Source organism: Biomphalaria glabrata, chromosome 2 (assembly GCF_947242115.1).
Source record: "Biomphalaria glabrata chromosome 2, xgBioGlab47.1, whole genome shotgun sequence".
In the NCBI taxonomy this organism is placed as follows: Eukaryota; Metazoa; Mollusca; class Gastropoda; family Planorbidae; genus Biomphalaria; species Biomphalaria glabrata.
The window spans coordinates 59,529,002-59,549,524 of record NC_074712.1 but is presented as its reverse complement, the minus strand read 5'-3'; the positions used below and the strand labels follow the sequence as shown (position 1 = coordinate 59,549,524).

Sequence of the window (20,523 nt, the reverse complement as noted above, 5' to 3'; positions counted from 1 at the left end):
GAGCTCTGTCAGTTACTCCCCTGATTTGTACATACCAGATATAGTTCTTGTATATGCTTTAATCTGTTCTCAACTACGCATCAATTCCTTACTCTATTACCCAGCCTGCAGCAGTAGGATGGACACTGGGGATCTCACAGACCGATCTATCCCAATGGAAAGAAAACAAAAAAAGAGCGGGGGGGGGGATTCTCACTGGTACACATTGAAGGGTCTTACAGCCCAGAGTGTCTGATGGGTACACTGAGAGGGTCTCACAGTCCAGTGGGTCTCAAGAAAACACTACCAGGGGGTCCCACAGGCCACCGTGTCTCAAAGGAGCACAGTGAGAGAGGATCTCACAGGACTGTTGTCTCACGAGTACACGGTTTGGTCTCAGAGTCCAGTGGGTCTCAAGATAACACTACCAGGGGGTCCCAAAGGCCACCGTGTCTCAAAGGAGCACAGTGAGGAGGTCTCACATGGAATGTTGTCTCACGAGTACACGGTTGGGTCTCACAGTCCAGTGGGTCTCAAGAAACCACTACCAGGGGTCCCACAGGCCACCGTGTCTCAAAGGAGCACAGTGAGAGAGGATCTCACAGGACTGTTGTCTCACGAGTACACGGTTTGGTCTCACAGCCTAACGGAGGACGCTGCCAAAATGTTACCTTCGTAATCCACAGTGCCACTGCCATCGGTGTCAGTCTCCTGAATCATGTCTTCTATTTCATCATCTGTCAGATCGTCACCTAGAGACCTGAGGATCCATCTAATGGACACAGAACGTGAAATTACTGATTAACATTCTAATTGTGTTAACGCATAACCACTTAAGGATACACACACACACTCATCAAATGTAACATATCTTACTTTTTATATTTTATTCATACCTTACTTATCATATCTTACTTATAATATGTTACTAATAATATCTTACTTATCATATCATAATAATATCTTACTTATCATATCATAATAATATCTTACTTATCATATCATAATATTATCTTACTTATCATATCATAATATTATCTTACTTATCATATTATAATATTATCTTACTTGACATATCTTACTTATAATATCTTACTAATAATATCTTACTTATCATATCTTACTAATAATATCTTACTTATCTATTATCTTACTTGTCCTCTTACTTATCATATCTTAATTATCATATCTTAATTATCATGTCTTACTAATAATATCTTACTTATCATATCTATCTTATCTTACTTATATTTCACTTATCATATCTTACTCAACATATCTTACTAATTACTTATCACATCTTACTTATCATATACCAAAGGGGCCCAATCTTTTTCAGCATTTTTTCCTAGGCTCATGTCACAGGCCACATCAACATTTAAAAATGAAAACTTTATCTGCGGAGAATCGACCCAGATTATGGTTTCATCGAGTTCTGTAGCCAGAATATTTTTTTTGGGGGGATGGGGCAGAATAGTAGCGCTCAAAGGGCCGGAATGTAGAACCATTTACAAATTAATATCCGTCGAAATAGGCTGTATCCTTAACATGAGTGTCAAATAAGGGGAGGGGCTAATTATGATAAACATTCTTCTACGACCCTATTTTTTTGGTTATTCCTTTGGTAAAGCAAATCGTTCAAGTTATTTCCTACTCAGAGCACGGTGGAGAAGGTTCTGAGAGAAGGTTTCCGTGCTGCCTTTAGGCGCTAAGCCAACTCACTCGAACTCCAGTCGGGATTTGAACTCAAGCTCACTTGATAGCAAAGTGTTGTTGTTTTTTCCCCACAGTCTTGTCTTTGGCCCTTCTTTAAAAAACTTTCTTAACTTTATTCGCTGTGATGACCATTGCAGTTAAAAAGAAGATGTTCACCTATGACCCATGAATATTTTATAACAATGTCCATATTGAGACACTGACCACGAAGTGTAGTGTTTCGCCTCCCTTTTATTTTTAGAAATCCCGAAATAAAATTATTCTACTTATAAAAAAATGTTAAACCATGAAAGTCCACATTTATAACAGGAATCTATTCGCAGGCTAAAAAAAACTTTAGCAACCTTTTACTGGTTTTTTTTTAAATCTAGTAGTGTTCCACTGACAAGGTATTTACGTAGACTGAAAATGTGTTTTTTGAAATCACACGTTTTCTCGGCGTTAAGCTATCCCACACTAAGTAGACTCAAGCACAAGGATAAATTTAGATTGTTTGAAATACCCAGATACTAAAAATAAACCAGTCCCCCACTACGATGTCTGGTCAATTGAACTTCATAATAAACAATGTTCGAGACAGGCAAAGGGGAAAAAAAAACGGGATCGAATACAAAGAAAATGTAATGTATGTACTCACTTCCGGGACATTTGCAAAAGTAAACACTAGAGGGCGTTGCACAGAGAACCAGAGAGACATTAATAGCTCTCCAATACCTTTTTTCTTACCCCCCCCCCCTTTCCCCACCCGGCCACCTTATTTTCGAACTAGTGTAAAAAAATAACGCAAACTAAAACTCTATGGCCATATTAAAAGGTCTTCAGGGCTTGCAAAAACCTTCCTTCAGGGAACAGTACCAGGACAATGAAGAGAAGAAAGTGATGGGAAGACATAAAAAAATGGACGAGCCTGCAATTGAAAGAGGACCTATCCAAGACAAAAGACAGAGAGGAACGGAGAAAGGCGGTCGACAAATCTTGTGTGGTGAAGTCCTCATTTGGTGTATTCCTATTCCATGTCAAGATATTTTTTTAATAGCTCGTGTGGAGTTGATTAAATAATAAAATGCCACATTAATTTTATTTATATATTTTTGTTTAAATTGTAAATTTAATTTTGATTGTCAATAAGTACACATTAAAGAAAGATAATTACTGAAAACTATCAAACAGTTACAATTTTATGAGCACACACGCCTTAAAGAAAGTTTTTGTTTAACATTCTACAGATCCATTGGCGTAGCTAGAAATTAGCCATCATTTTGTGGGCCCTTGGGCTTGACCTCTTTAGGGGCCCCTGCATTTTGACATTCGGCATCATGACATAAGATAATGGCGTAATATTTAATATTTAATGTAAATAAAATTCTAACACTCATTTGGATGCCCCCCTTAAGTGGGGACCCCCCGGGGGGGGGGATTTCAAATTATTTTCCCCATCCCCCCACCATAGCTACGCCCCTAGCACTTTTAAACGATATTCACCTCAAGTCTTCTACAGCTATTACTCCCTTGTTACTCTTATCCAACACTCGGAATGCCTCTTTTAATTCCCTCTCGTCCTCATCCTCCTTTAGCTTCAACTCGAAGATTGGTTTGAACTGTTCCCATCGGATGAACCCGCAAGCTGCAAGTAACGTGAATGTAAACATTTGCTTCACAATTAGAATTACAAGATAAGTTCATCTAGGAACAAGAGCAGTCTAAAGATAAGTTCATCTAGGAACAAGAGAAGTCTAATGATAAGTTCATGTGGGAACAAGAGTAGTCTAAAGATAAGTTCATCTAGGAACAAGAGAAGTCTAATGATAAGTTCATGTGGGAACAAGAGAAGTCTAATGATAAGTTCATGTGGGAACAAGAGCAGTCTAAAGATAAGTTCATATAGGAGCAAGAGCAGTCTGAAGATAAGTTCATCTAGGAACAAGAGCAGTCTAAAGATAAGTTCAACTAGGAACAAGAGCAGTCTAAAGATAAGTTCATCGATAACAAGAGCAGTCTAAAGATAAGTTCATCTGGGAACAAGAGCGGTCTAAAGATAAGTTCATCTAGGAACAAGAGCAGTCTAAAGATAAGTTCATCTAGGAACAAGAGAAGTCTAAAGATAAGTTCATCTAGGAACAAGAGCAGTCTAAAGATAAGTTCATCTAGGAACAAGAGCAGTCTAAAGTTAAGTTCATCTAGGAACAAAAGCAGTCTGAAGATAAGTTCATCTAGGAACAAAAGCAGTCTAAAGATAAGTTTATCTAGCAACAAGAGCAGTCTGAAGATAAGTTCATCTAGGAACAAAAGCAGTCTGAAGATAAGTTCATCGATAACAAAAGCAGTCTAAAGATAAGTTCATCTGGGAACAAGAGCAGTCTAAAGATAAGTTAATCTGGGAACAAGAGCGGTCTAAAGATAAGTTCATCTGGGAACAAGAGCAGTCTAAAGATAAGTTCATCCGGGAACAAGAGCAGTCTAAAGATAAGTTCATCTAGGAACAAGAGCAGTCTAAAGATAAGTTCATCTAGGAACAAGAGCAGTCTAAAGATAAGTTCATCTAGGAACAAGAGCAGTCTAAAGATAAGTTCAACTAGGAACAAGAGCAGTCTAAAGATAAGTTCATCGATAACAAGAGCAGTCTAAAGATAAGTTCATCTGGGAACAAGAGCAGTCTAAAGATAAGTTCATCTGGGAACAAGAGCGGTCTAAAGATAAGTTCATCTAGGAACAAGAGCAGTCTAAAGATAAGTTCATCTAGGAACAAGAGAAGTTTACTGATAAGTTGATGTGGGAACAAGAGCAGTCTAAAGATAAGTTCATCTAAGAACAAGAGAAGCCTAATGATAAGTTCATGTGGGAACAAGAAAAGTCTAATGATAAGTTCATGTGGGAACAAGAGCAGTCTAAAGATAAGTTCAGATAGGAACAAGAGCAGTCTGAAGATAAGTTCATCTAGGAACAAGAGCAGTCTAAAGATAAGTTCATCTAGGAACAAGAGCAGTCTAAAGATAAGTTCATCGATAACAAGAGCAGTCTAAAGATAAGTTCATCTGGGAATAAGAGAAGTCTAAAGATAAGTTCATCTGGGAACAAGAGCGGTCTAAAGATAAGTTCATCTAGGAACAAGAGCAGTCTAAAGATAAGTTCATCTAGGAACAAGAAAAGTCTAAAGATAAGTTCATCTAGGAACAAGAGCAGTCTAAAGATAAGTTCATCTAGGAACAAGAGCAGTCTAAAGATAAGTTCATCTAGGAACAAGAGCAGTCTAAAGATAAGTTCAACTAGGAACAAGAGCAGTCTAAAGATAAGTTCATCTGGGAACAAGAGCAGTCTAAAGATAAGTTCATCTGGGAACAAGAGCGGTCTAAAGATAAGTTCATCTAGGAACAAGAGCAGTCTAAAGATAAGTTCATCTAGGAACAAGAGAAGTTTACTGATAAGTTGATGTGGGAACAAGAGCAGTCTAAAGATAAGTTCATCTAAGAACAAGAGAAGCCTAATGATAAGTTCATGTGGGAACAAGAAAAGTCTAATGATAAGTTCATGTGGGAACAAGAGCAGTCTAAAGATAAGTTCATCTAGGAACAAGAGCAGTCTGAAGATAAGTTCATCTAGGAACAAGAGCAGTCTAAAGATAAGTTCATCTAGGAACAAGAGCAGTCTAAAGATAAGTTCATCGATAACAAGAGCAGTCTAAAGATAAGTTCATCTGGGAATAAGAGAAGTCTAAAGATAAGTTCATCTGGGAACAAGAGCGGTCTAAAGATAAGTTCATCTAGGAACAAGAGCAGTCTAAAGATAAGTTCATCTAGGAACAAGAAAAGTCTAAAGATAAGTTCATCTAGGAACAAGAGCAGTCTAAAGATAAGTTCATCTTGGAACAAGAGCAGTCTAAAGATAAGTTCATCTAGGAACAAAAGCAGTCTGAAGATAAGTTCATCTAGGAACAAAAGCAGTCTAAAGATAAGTTAAGTTCATCTAGGAACAAGAGCAGTCTAAAGATAAGTTCATTTAGGAACAAGAGCAGTCTAAAGATAAGTTCATCTAGGAACAAGAGCAGTCTAAAGATAAGTTCATCTAGGAATCCTTATAATAAAATAAAAATAAAAATAAAAAAAGAAAGAAAGAATAATATAATAATATTCATTAGGTCATAAAAAAACAAAGATACCATATTCGTAAGACGAGTAGGGCGTACTTTTTTTAAAGTAACGTCTGCAATCTATAAGATAAGATGAACATATAGGGGTCAATTGATGCAAATATAGAGCTCACTATTGGAACAATCGATAATGGATTAGCATGTAACAAAAGAGAGCTAAAAAGATAGAAAAAAAGATAAAGAAAAGAAATAGAGGTAAAAATGTAAACAGAAAGAGAGCGAGAGAGAGAGAAAGAGAGAAAGTGTGAGAGAAAGAGAAAAAGAAAGAGAAAGGGACAAGTGATAATAACAATAAGAAATTTTATTATTAGTTTTATTTGCTATTGTTGGAGTCTGGTAGGTGGAGTCTGGTAGTAAGTGGAGTCTGATAGTAGGTGGAGTCTGGTAGTAGGTGGAGTCTGGTAGGTGGAGTCTGGTAGTAGGTGGAGTCTGGTAGTAAATGGAGTCTGGTAGGTGGAGTCTGGTAGTAGGTGGAGTCTGGTAGGTGGAGTCTGGTAGTAGGTGAAGTCTGGTAGTAGGTGGAGTCCGGTGGTAAATGGAGTCTGGTAGTAGGTGGAGTCTTGTAGTAGGTGGAGTCTGGTAGTAGGTGGAGTCTGGTAGTAAGTGGAGTCTGGTAGTAGGTGGAGTCTGGTAGTAGGTGGAGTCTGGTAGTAGGTGGAGTCTGGTAGTAAATGGAGTCTGGTAGTAAAGGGAGTCTGGTAGTAGGTGGAGTCTGGTAGTAGGTGGAGTCTGGTAGTAAATGGAGTCTGGTAGTAAAGGGAGTCTGGTAGTAGGTGGAGTCTGGTAGTAGGCGGAGTCTGGTAGTAAGTGGAGTCTGGTAGTAGGCGGAGTCTGGTAGGTAGATTCTGATGGTAAACTGGTCACTGTGTTTCTGTTTAACGACGTTTCTACTTTACAGGCCCAAAGTTTCAGTTTTCTATTACGCGCTTGATATTATGTTCTTATATAAGTAGCTATAAATTCAGTAAGTATCATCTTGAATGCAGTAATACCAAATGAAATGTTTGTATTGCCATGTTAAGTATTAAACAGAATTGAATAATTTGTGGTGTAGATTCTACAGCATATTTAAATCAATCGATTGTAACAAATATAAAAAGCCAAGTCGTACCTTCCTCGTCGGCCTCATCTGCCCAATCTTTGAGTTTCTGACCATCTACCTGTAGACCTAGACCTTTAAAGACTTGACCCAGGTCTTTTGTACTCACAGTTCCGTCACCTTTTTTGTCGAACAAGTTAAACGTCTGGTTAGCATCTAAGAAGGACACAAACAAAAAGGGTTACGTTATTTCCGAACATCACAAAGAAGATGTTCACATTATATACAACTTTACATTTAAGCTGTTCACATTATATCCAACTTTACATATAAGCTGTTCACATTATAAACAACTTTACTTATACACTGTTCACATTATATACAACTTTACTTATAAACTGTTCACATTATATACAACTTTACTTCTAAACTGTTCACATTATAGTCACACCAAAAAAAAACTTAATTTCATGTGCTATTTAAAATAAGATGTGAAGAAACATGAAACTAACGAGAAAGTCCTGCGTGGGGAGAGGATGGGGGGAGTTGACAACGTGATAGAACTTAATTGCAATAATAGAGTCAGAAAACAAGCAACAGACTTTATTACGTAGACTGCAGCTTTGGATCTCTAAATTGTTTTTACAGAGCCTATCAAGTAGCATATTAGGAGTGTATCATCAAGAGTATATTGAATATTCAAGAGTGTCAGACAAGCTATCAAAGGCAGGTTCAACTATGGAACAACCAGATAGACCTGTTAACTACCTCACCCTAAGGTCAATGTTAGTCAACAATCACAAAGAGGAGTGGCTCAACCAATGGGCATCAGGAAACACAGGCAGAGCCATGTACAGAGAAATGACTACGCCTAACAAACTGGACAGTATTAACTTCCTCCCCCGCAAAGAACAATCTACAATCTTCCAACTAAGAACAGGACACACACCACTATTAAATTACCACCTGAACAAAATAAACTCCACACAACTACCCCTTTGCAGACGTTGCGCCCACCCCTTTGAAACCTTAAACCATATCCTCTTTGAATGCCCCTCCCTAATCCACCTTAGGCAGACCCTACTTCCACTACAGCCCAACATAACCAACACCCTGTACGGCAGTGCTGAACAACTGAAGAAAACAGCATACTTTTCCTTGACACAGTCTGCAAAAGAGCTCACAGCTCAGCAGCAATAAAGCTGGCTAGAAGAAGAAGAAGAAGTATCAAGAGTGTATCAAGAGTGTATCAATAGTGTATCAAGAGTGTATCAAGAGTGTATCAAGAGCGTATCAAGAGCGTATCAAGAGCGTATCAAGAATATATCATTTACGTAGTCAAAACGTTTTTCCCAAGAAAACTTTGGGTTTTGAAAGCTTCCTTTACGTTAATTTTGTCTTAAGGAATTTTGTTCCATTAGTTTCTCTGTACTATATCAAAGTTTGGGGGAAAAAAAAGAAAGTGTGTCTAAACACACAGCGTCTACACAGTCTTGAAGTGTGTCTAAACAATCTCACACACTCGGAGTGAGTCTAAACAATCTCATACAGCGTCCACACAATCTCAAAGTGTGTCTAAAACAATATCGAAGTGTTTTTTAAAAAAAAGCTTAATATTTTATCACTTGCTAGTTGGGGTTTCAGGATGCATTCATTGTTTATTTTATTTCGGATTCTGAGTATAAAAAATTCATCGTCGACTTCCTTAAACTCATATCTCGCTCTAACACCGATAACTCTAAATGTCAAACTAACACCGAAAAATCTGAATATCAAAATATGTCAAGGATATAACAAGGGTATCGTTCTTCAGAAGAAAAATCGTTCTCTTTATTTGTTTAAAACTAACTGATAACTTACGTCGCTCTATCTAAAGAGTAAAGAGTTAAAGCTTTCATTTGAAGTTAAATGTCCTGTCAGTCGGTGCGGGTTGCGGGTTTAAGCTGTAATTTTTCCACTAGGTCTATTTCACCCTTTTTTAAGACTTATCTTAAGACTAATCTAAGACTTATTTTAAGACTTATCTTAAGACTTATCAGAAAACTTATCTGAAGACTTATCATAAGACTTATTTTAAGATTTATTTTAAGACTTATTTTAAGACATCTTAAGACTTATGTTAAGAATTATTCTAAGACTTATCTTAAGACTTATCTTAAGACGTAAAATTTAAATTTTTTAGATTACCAGCGGCGAAACAAAATGGACAGCGTCAATTTTCTCCCTTGCAAAGAGCATTCTACAATCTTTCAACACATCGTTCAATGTTCACCTTAACAGAATTAATCCAACTCACCCACGCCCCATCCAACTCAAATACGCCCCATCCAACTCAACCACGCCCCATCCAACTCACCCACGCACCATCCAACTCACCCACGCACCATCCAACTCACCCACGCACCATCCAACTTACCCACGCCCCATCTAACTCACCCACGCCCCATCCAACTCAACCACGCCCCATCCAACTCACCCACGCCCCATCCAACTCACCCACGCCCCATCCAACTCACCCACGCCCCATCCAACTCAACCACGCCCCATCCAACTCAACCACGCCCCATCCAACTCAACCACGCCCCATCCAACTCACCCACGCCCCATCCAACTCACCCACGCCCCATCCAACTCACCCACGCACCATCCAACTCACTCACGCCCATCCAACTCACCCACGCCCCATCCAACTCACCCACGCCCCATCCAACTTACCCACGCCCCATCCAACTCACCCACGCACCATCCAACTCACCCACGCCCCATCTAACTCACCCACGCCCCATCTAACTCACCCACGCCCCATCCAACTCACCCACGCCCCATCCAACTCACCCACGCCCCATCCAACTTACCCACGCCCCATCCAACTCACCTACGCACCATCCAACTTACCCACGCCCCATCCAACTCACCCACGCCCCATCCAACTCACCCACGCCCCATCCAACTCACCCACGCCCCTGTAGATAATAAGCCCAGCCTTAAGAAACTGTGAATCAAAACTTCTTTGAGTGCCCCAATCTAATTCACCATAAGCAAACCATATTATCTCCACGACCCAACATAACAAACATTATTACGGCAGTGCTGAACAACTGAAAAAGCAGCGCACTATTTTTCCTTGGCACAGACATCAAACCAACTTACAGCTCCAGCAGCCAAAAAAACCTGGCCTAAATGAAGAAGAAGAGTAGCAGACTGTTAAAAAGTGTTCCCAGTTTATCCCGAGAGCCTGAAATTGATGTACACAGACTGCTTGTCAGTTCATCACGCTATACTCTCAATTTTGTGTGATGATAATAATTGATTGCTTAAAGATCATAAAAACAAGCTTTATTTAATAGCGCATTAATCTCTTCAGGAATGTACTACAGCAGGGGTTCTCAGCCTGTGGGTCGCGACCCCTTTGGGGGTCGATTGACGATTTGCCAGGGGTCGCCTAAGAACATCGAAAATATGGATTGTTTTGTCAATTCATCTTTTGTTGTTTGTGTGTGAGGGTGTTGGGGGGTCGAGGCAAAGTAAGGGATTGTAAAAAGGGGTCGCCGAGCTTAAAAGGCTGAGAACCGCTGTACTACAGTATTTCCAAGTAGTTCTTATATTTTTGTACCAATGTTATCGATTAGATCTAGCAGACGTAGAACTCGGTCAGAACTTTGCTTAACGAGCACTCTGTAACTCGTTTCACGACTCAATTAGAGGAGTTCCAGGTACAAAATGTTGCCAATTTATTGTACTTCTAAATTATGTGTGAAGCAAAGTTCAAGGTTGAACGATGGTCAATGTTTCATGAAGGGCCAAGGTAAGTACGGGTCAGGGTTTGGTCAAGTCAAAGATTTTCATGACGCTGATTGTTGAATTAATTAGTAATGTTTAACCCGTGTTACAAATTCTTCACTAATCTAGTTAGCTGAAAAGATATGGACTTGAGTTTTACCACTTTTAAAACTTTTATAATTACTATAATTTTTTATAGTTCATGTAGTGTATAATATGCACACAGCCAAGGACTCATCCCCTTTATTATTAATCCTTTTCAAGAGATTAAGTTAAAATAGTTCCATTCCAACATTCCAGGCATATTTGGTCAATGAGTCTAGGTTTATATAGTATAACGCTATAGGAATTTTAAGGCAGTCCAACTATATGGTTCTGAAATAACAAAAAAAAAGGTACAGACCTTCATCAATAGATGTCTGAGAAATATCTTAAAAATACACTGGTATGACAAAATAGAAAACACCAAACTGTGGGAGATGGGTGGACAAAGAAATATTGAGGTGCAGATCTTAGAAAGGGGGATGCTAGGTCACGTCCCCAAGACAAGATACCAACAACAAGAGCTAGACAGGCCTTAGATTTGAAACCACAGGACACAATACACAGCGGAAGACCGAAAACAATCAGTGTTTCCCAAGCCCTAGTGTTCCGGGAGGCCTGAATAGGTGTTCCACGAACTACTGGAATAATTAACTAGTAGACCTTCACGTGAATTAATCTCTGTAATAAAAATTAAGCAAAGTGTTACGCTAAATACTCAGAATGCGCCAATTGTTCCGGATATAAAAGTTTGGAAACACTGGCCTAGATAAAGCAGAGAGGACCGGAAACAGCTGTGAAGCCATTAAAAAAAAACTAACAAGAGACTGTAGAGAGAGGCGTGGCTTTTACTGAGGCCCTATGTTCCATTAAATAATGAAATCAGACAATCTGGATCTTTTTCATCAAACACTCTGTAAAATATATTTAATTCAAAAGCGCTATAACTTATTAATTTCATTAATTACAAATAAACTTTTTTCCCCCTCTTGTTCAACAAAATTATGAAACTTACAAATTAAAAGTTTCTCTTCATGTTAGGCGACTTATAAATAGAAACGCTTTTTAAAAATGTTTCAATGTCTATTTTTAGAGACAGATAGTTTCATCATTAGTAAGCATGCTGGGGAGTGTGGCGTTAAAAAATAAAGATCTGTTAGAAGGCTTGTGAAGGAATGGTCTAGGAGTGGTACATTAATTGCTACATATTTCCTCGGAGTAGCTGAAACTGGGTGACAATGTCTGAGAGAGTAAACAAATAAGTGTAACAAAGAAACGAGAACAAAAATCTTTGATTTTTTTGGGGGGAGGGGGGTGGGGATATGTGTGAGAGAGAAAACAGAAGATAACTGAAGCACACAACTCTGGCTGTCATCGGCACCTTTACTCGCAGTGCTTCCCCCTTTTTTTTTTCATGTTTTCTTCTCCCACAAGATGGCGCTACTTCCTTTCTCAACGACTATCTCTTTACTTGACTTGCGACTGCGGAGTGATTACTATGGCGCGCACACGTGTTTACGTACATAGGTAGGTGCATATGTATACTCTGCGTGTAAGAAAAAAACAACAGCCTTGGCTGACATTACCACTATCTGTTTGGAGGCTATTTTCAGCGGTAATTGGTCGGTAGTTATGACGTCATCCGTCTTAACAACGCCGAAGGTTTTGGAGATTACACACACACACATACACATAAAATCACAGAAACGCGCGGAAGAGTCAAGTGTTACTTAGGGAGGTCTGTGAACCTCAGACAAAAGCACAGCGGAAGAGAATAAAAGAGGATGGTGCGATGAGGGTGTACAATTACCCTTCCAGAGTTGGCAGAGTAGATCTATTTTAGCACACATACTCTCCTCCCATTTCCTTCATTCTATTACAAAAACAAAATTGTAGGGCCTGACAGCTGCATGTGAATTGGCGTACTAGCAATTGTGGATTATTATATTTTTTTTTTTACGATGACTCTATTCAAGTCCGAACTCCATGGAAATTGGCAGAAGGAACCGTGACGCGGATCTCTAAAACGGCTCTAACGATTTTCCTAGAAATTTAACAGTTGATGTATTTCGCTGAGAAAAGAATTACTAGCTCGTTGGCCACTCGGAGAAAACTTTAGTTTGACCGTTATAATTTTTCAAAGTAAAAAAAAAAAAGATTTTAAAAATTTTAATTGAGGCTTTTCCCCCCCAAAAAACATGGTATAGTCAACCGTAGTGTACCAATAACTCAGCTGTTTACTAAATTTTAAGTTTCTCTCAGTTTATTGACAGATTATAGAAGTTCTGTTTATACTTTTACGTAAATCTGGTATAGATTAAATCTAGATTCTAGATTCTAGAAGTAGATCTAGAGCTAAATCTAGACTAGATCTTAAGATGTCTAAATCAGAAGTCTAGATGTACATCTAGTTCTATATGTCTATTCAATGAAAGTACCAATACAAAAATTGTTTAAATTCACAATAGAGCTCTGGCCCAGTGGATAGTGTCGATGGTACATCGACCTGACGGTGCCAGGATACGAGCTCAATGCCAGGTTTCAGCTTTGTTAATATGTTGGTTTTTTTTTGTTGTTTTTTTTAATATTTTATTAGTTGTATAATGGATGTATTGTAATTTTTAAAAACAAAATTTATTTTTTAATGTTTTTCTAGTTTTGTTTTTCTGTTGTTTTTTTTTTTTTTCTGTTTTTTTTTTTTTTTTTTGTTTTTGTTGTTGTTTTGCACTCAGGGTCGTGGTAACGGATTCAGATTTGAAGATTTTTCAATCCAAGCCCAGCCCTCCTGTCAGACGGTGGGGGATGGGCGGGAGAGAGAGGGCAGGTTTCGCACCCAAGACCATTGAGACGACAGTCGAGGGAGCACATCATACGATGCGTTAAAGAGACATAACCGGGAGAAAAGGGGAGAAAAGTGATAATAGAATTCACGGGTCAAAAGTAAGTGTGTGTGTGTGCTGGTGTGTGCGTTATAAATTGGTCGTTCCAATTTACCGTAACATACCTTCGATGAAGTCCAGTAGGGAATCGGCGCCGGAGGCGCCATTATCCCGTTGATGGTTAGAACGTAATTATTCTTTATCGTTGATTTGTGAGAAACTTTTTTTTTATGTTACTTGTTAAGGTAATAATGAATGTCTTGTTTGATTAATTGAGACTAATTGAGACTAATTGAGATTAATTGATTCATTGACGTTGATTGATTTAGATCAAGGTTTCCCAAACTTTTTCCTTAACGGAACACTTTGCACATTCTGAGTACTTAGCGGAACACTTTGCACATTCTGAGTACTTAGCGGAACACTTTGCACATTCTGAGTACTTAGCGGAACACTTTGCACATTCTGAGTACTTAGCGGAACACTTTGCACATTCTGAGTACTTAGCGGAACACTTTGCACATTCTGAGTACTTAGCGGAACACTTTGCACATTCTGAGTACTTAGCGGAACACTTTGTTGTTTTTTTTAGAGAGATTAATTCACCTAGTGGCCTACTAGTTGATTATTTCAGCAGTTAGTGGAACACCTATTCAGGCCTCGCGGAACACTAGGGTTCCGCGGAACACAGTTTGAGAAACACTGATTTATATGATAAGTTAATAGTTGTACTACATTAATTGGTATTGAATAAAGTAAAATAACAATGTATAAATACTTTAGTAAACATTATTATAATTAAGAAATCATTCGGGCTTAATTTTATTCCGCGCGTCAGCTTTTTATTTACTCTATAGATAAACTATTGTGAGAGTTTCCCAGCAGACGATATTAAATATAGACGAAATGATTCCCATCAGGAATCGCAAATTTCCTGCGAGCGCCTCTCCGGCACATGTTTAACCGGCATGTGCCTATCATCTGTTCCTATCTCTGATGATCCACAGCTTATCTGGCAACACTATCGAACGAAAGAGTCGGCTGAAAATGTCGTCATCTGGTTGGAATCTACTTCCTGACAAAATCTCTTGACCCTGGGACATGTTTCTATCTTCATTGACGTGACCTCGACCTTCTGATAAGGGAGGTCGAGGGGAAAAAAAAACTGCAATAATATTTGCATTCAACCTTTCCCGAAGTTTTATGGCAGCACAATTGATGCCAGGTTTTTGTATCATCATTTCTCATCTTAAAAATATGCGCGAGATTTTTATTTTGAAGTGCAATCACTAACTTTCAATTTTCTCATGTTCAAAGTTCTAAATTTGAATGATGTATTTTGGCGACTTCTATTTTTATCTATCGAGCTGAAATTTCGCACATTAACTCTTGTACTGCGTGACAAGCAAATTTTTATTAACATTTCAGAAAGATCACTTCATTAATTATTGAAACCTTTTTTTTTTTAATTATTATTATTTTTACGATTAATGGTAAGAGGTGATATGTTTCGGTGGCGACTTCTATTTTTATCTATCGAGCTGAAATTTCGCACATTAACTCTTGTACTGCGTGACAAACAAATTTTATTAAAATTTTAGAAAGATCATTTCATTAATTATTGAATTATTTTTTTAATTATTATTATTTTTTACGATTAATGGTAAGAGGTGATATGTTTAGGTGGTATGTACATTCTCCGTTTGTTTAGATATTGACAGTGGCGTAGCAACCATGGCGCGAAGGGGTTCATTGCGCCCGGGTCCACAACCACTAGGGGCCCAAACGTGGTTATTTAAGGGAATGTGTTCATCCTAAGAGTTTAAATGCATCACATTCTGACATTATTTTAATGAAATCGCGTTCATTATTCTTTAATTATGTCGATGTCCGAGCGAAATAACAAATTTATGTTAATCTTATTAACGTAGTATGTAATCAATTAGAGGGAGGTAACTCTTAAGTTGTCAATACAGCGTTGTATTTAAATCTAACGTGTTAATTTTTTTTATTTAATAATGTAATAACCCTTTTGGCGGTGCAAAAGGGTTAATGTGTGTGTGCGGCCTACTGACACACACGACTCAGGCCAATCATACAGGTCAAGGGCTGTCGAGAGACAAAGGACAGTACTGGTATGAACTTTGCACGCAAATATGACGAATGTTATGGTCATCTGATCTTAGACCTGCACAGACCAGAGACACAGTGTTTAAGAAAGCGGCAGTTCACGACCGGAGAGCGTTGAGGCCGGGACTGTGAGTCGACCATGAAGTCGGTCCAGGTTGAGTCCTCAAGTGTTATGTACGAGTCCAGGAAGAGATAGAGACAGTAGAGTTAAGTACGGTAGTAGTAGTTTATTGTGTTGCCAATTGTGTCATATTGGCTGTTTTAACTGACCATTATTAAAGTACCAGATTATTTGGAGCTCTTGTTGTCAGGTTCTTGTGTTGATGTGTTGTGTGTTTAGCAGTGTTTACAGAACGCCGGATTAGGAGAAATCGTAACAATAATAACAATAATTACTTGTAAGTCTACACATTGTGAAGGTGTTCTATGTGATGTTTAATATTCGCTTTTGTTTTGGTCCCAGTGTTATTTATTTCTTTAATATTACAATACATATTGACCAGTTAAAATACTTGAATTAATTGTATGAGTATACAGAATTATTAAAATTCTATATTCCGAACTTTGATAGCAAGAGTTCTCCATACACTTTTCGTTATAAATGACATCAAATCTTATTTAAATGTACACAAATCACCCACATATATATATATAGTTCGTCCATCGTGGTTCGATGATGACCACTTAGTCAACCACGGGGCTGAGGGCTTTGCACTGGGTTTTTATGCCTCCTCATGTGGCTGCTGAGACCTATGTGAGCCCGGAATGTTCGGCCGCACACTGGGCAGGTTATTCCAGCTGGAGCTAGTGTCGTTTGCCTTGCTTTTCTTCTCTGACGTTTTTTTTCTGCCAGCGTGGTTCTTTTTTCCTCAGCAACCTGTGCGCCAGTTATCACAGCGCGACGCCATGATGCTCTGTCATGTGCCTCTGTCTCCCAGGTGCCTGGGTCCATGCTGAACGCCTACAGAGAAGCTTTGAGGGTGTCCCTGAAGCGCTTTCTTTGACCACCTTGCGAGCGCTTTCCTTCGCTTAGTTGGCCATACAAGAGTCGTTTAGGGATGCAGTGGTCTTCCTTTCTGCGGACGTGTCCTGCCCATCGCAGGATTGGGATATCCACAATATGTCTTCCCATAATCCGTAGTAACAAACATTTGTGCACAGAAACCAAGCTTGAGCTAACAATCGACTTTCTACTCAGTAGGTTAAACATTAATCTCTTGAAAAAGGTGCTTTAAAAACTAACTAGACGAAGCTGATGCAAAACAGGACCATTGCGTTGTGGGAAGTCCTCAAGTTCAAGTGGCGACCAATACACATTCACAATATCTGAAGATCCAGCATGTGAGTCCCAAAATGTTACATGGATGACCAATGACATTGGCCCTTCAAATGATCTGCAGTCACCTAGTTTAGACATTATGTTAGTTTTGTAAATAATTATATTGTGTATTGTTTTTAGCGACGGTAAAAGTAGTGACGTAGTCAGACGAATGACGTTGCAGATTACGGGCACATGACAGGAGAAGAATATGTCTAGGACTTGTAGAAAGATGGATGTTGAATAGACGCTAATTAAAACGACAGACAGAGAGACAAGACGATCATCCCCATCTGTAAATAAACATCAGTTGAAGTCTTCTCAAGTTTTATCAAGTATGTTGTTGTGTCCCTTGGATGCGTTCAGACTCACATTAGAATATGTGAAGTAGTGTAAGACAAGACACACAATCCAAGACAGGACAGATCCAAAGCTTGAAGAAATTGTTCTCTTTTACCCCATTAGGAACAGGTGTAGGCTACCTTGTATACTGTCTGGCTTAGAAGCTTGTCTTCATTGACATGTACTCTCTCATTAGATATAGTAGAGCCCAGCTTAGGTTCAGTCACACTATAAGACAGACAGAGTGAGTTGATACAAGATTTGTACCAGACAGGCAGAATGAGTTGATACAAGCTTTGAAAAAAAAAGTTATTTGAAAGGCTTCTGCTGCAATGTCAAAAGTCTCTAAGCGTGTCTAGGAAAATGTCAAATGGATTACGGCAGCCAAAGTGCTAGTCTACTACGCGTGTATAGTGAGCAGTCTTCTTTATGGTAGTGAGAGCTGGTCTACATACATGCATAGAATAAACAGCTTTAACTTGCGCTGCCTTTATCGCCTACTGTGCCTCCAATCATGTTTTGAAACCGCCTATGCGCACTTTTTTTTCCCACAGAGAAAACTACGTTGAACATATCAACCTCATGCCAGATGGAAGAATTCCTAAGTACATCCTCTATACATACACCCCCAAAGGATGTCTGTAAGCGAGCTCTGAGATCTAAAGGCATCAATAAAATACGTGGGATAGACAGTGCGAACTTTTACGCACCTCGCCAAGAGAGAAAGAGATAAGGTGGCCTTGGACAAAAGAAAGAGCAAGAAAGCTGCCCTATCAGCCTATAAAAGCAGGTGCGAAAAGGGTCATCTTTCCTGCTCCAGAATCGGCTTGATTAGTCAAATTAGATTCATCTCCGAATCAAGAAAAGACTAAAAAAAAGTGATTCATCTGGACGCATCCATTGTCTTTTGAGACAGAAGGGCCATAACTATTAGAGCATGGAATGGGTTGCCTGAGCCAGCCAGGATAACCAGTGACTTGGCAGAATTTAAGTCATTGTTTAATATGCATGACTGAATGCATGACGCGTAGGACGTAATCATCTTCTTTTTTTAAGTAACGTCTGTATTATATAAGATAAGATAAGATAAATACACACAAAAATAACAACAGATCTTGCCACTAAAGTTCGAGAAGCTGGAATCTAATGCTCTCACGAAAAGTTAGTTCATTTTATACCATCTTGTTGTGGACTTATTGGTAATGTCTTAAAAAGGAACATTAATAACATTAAATATACCGTAAACCTGCGTTTCTAATCAAGCTGCTGTGTTAAAATGGATCATTGATACCATTGGCAATACCGTAATCCTGTGTTTAGATTAAATGTACTATTGTTAATTTTAAGAATTCATTGAGTTATTTCGGATATTTTTTCTTTGTAACGTAATTTTAATGCAGCACAGCATACTCTCTAGGAATTAGAAAAGAATGACATATAAGCTTTATATGTTTATCATTAATTGCTGTGTTTTATTGGTTTGAATAATTTGAATATAAAAAATTAATACTATTTTAAACGGACAATGATTCGATAAATATGTACACTTAGGCGGAAACATAAAAAAAAAAACATGTTTGATTCACTTACCGTTATATTGTTTCTCTGTTATTTTAAACTCTGAACCCTGCAATAAAATATATAGTGAATTAGAGACATGTGTACAGTGTGTAGAGTTAACAATCATTCTGACTATTTTATTAATATGATGTAGTTTTGAGCAGGCGGATATAGCTAAGGATTGTCAACATACTTTATATTGTCTACTTTTATGTTTTATTTTGCCATAGGAAATATATCCTTTTGAAGCTAATAACTGAACAAAATAAACTCCACACAACTCCCCCTTTGCAGACACTGAGCCCACCCCTTTGAAACCGTAAACCATATCCTCTTTGATTGCCCCTGCCTAATCCACCTTAGGCAGACCCTACTTTCACTACAGCCCAACATAACCAACGCCCTGTATGGCAGTGCTGAACAACTGAAGAAAACAGCATTCTTTTTTTCCTTGGCACAGTCTGCAAAAGAGCTCACAGCTCAGCAGCAATAAAGCTGGCTAGAAGAAGAAGAAGAAGAAGCTAATAACTAGAATTTATTAAAGCTCAAATTAAAGATATTAAACTATGCATGTTTTTATCAGGGCCGGACTTAAGAAATTGGAGGCCCCAAGGCCTCTAAGGAAAAACAAAAAAATGAGACGAAAAATATACAATGAATTAAAAATCTTTCTTATCTTATCATATACAGACGTTACTTCGAAGAAGATGATGATTACATCCTATAAATGTTCCTATCTAACTCAACTAATAAGTTAAATTCATAAAACAAATGTGCTTCATGGACGATTTATGATCGCCAGACTAGAAATAACATTTCGACATTTCACCAAAAGAAAGAAACATTGGTCTTCAAACATGTGTAGTCTTACATTGGTGAATATGGTGATTCCTTGAATCAAGTAGGTCTAAACATTGGTGAATATGGTGATTCCTTGAATCAAGTAGGTCTAAACATTGGTGAATATGGTGATTCCTTGAATCAAGTAGGTCTAAACATTGGTGAATATGGTGATTCCTTGAATCAAGTAGGTCTAAACATTGGTGAATATGGTGATTCCTTGAATCAAGTAGGTATAAACATTGGTGAATACCTTGAATCATAGTAGAGCAATTTTTTCTTTAATTTTCTTTTCTTTGAGTCCTCTGCAAAGCCCCTACCCATTGGAGGCCCTAGGCGACTGCCTTGTTAGCCTCTGCGTAAGTCGGCCCTGTTTTTTTTTATGAAGACATCCATATGAGGTTTGAAATTTGTAACGATTCGTATTCGTCGGTGTGATCATTTCATCTCTAAAGACTCCATCCAATAAATATATATATATATTACAATTATCTAAGTGTATTCAAGTGTATGTCGCATTTATGTCGCATGTATTAGATAATTTGAGTCTATACTTTCCAAACATAGAACTGTAAAGTTCCTCTTTCAGACCATGCGGTCTTTAGGGCAGATGGCGTTAAGGTCATCTGTTTCTGTGGCCTACAATTAACGAGGGTGTCATGTGGTCAGCACAACGACCAACCGCCTTTATTCCCCCCCCCCCCAACTAATGTCAGATGCCCATTAGAGTTGGGTGGACTCAGAAACGCCAAGA

At 38.4% G+C, this 20,523-nt stretch overlaps 1 protein-coding gene across 2 annotated transcripts in view; it reads right to left on the bottom strand.

Moving 5' to 3' along the window:
* LOC106074088 (troponin C-like) overlaps nt 1-20,523 on the bottom strand; it is a 64,873-nt gene that overhangs the window by 6,941 nt on the left and 37,409 nt on the right. For both annotated transcript variants that reach the window (XM_056021741.1, XM_056021740.1), the window contains exons 2-5: nt 18,960-18,996; nt 6,951-7,094; nt 3,178-3,319; nt 651-751 (exon numbers count right to left, since the gene is read on the bottom strand). In XM_056021741.1, the coding sequence (XP_055877716.1) occupies nt 651-751; nt 3,178-3,319; nt 6,951-7,094; nt 18,960-18,996 (424 nt within the window). The remainder of the gene's footprint in view (nt 1-650; nt 752-3,177; nt 3,320-6,950; nt 7,095-18,959; nt 18,997-20,523) is intronic.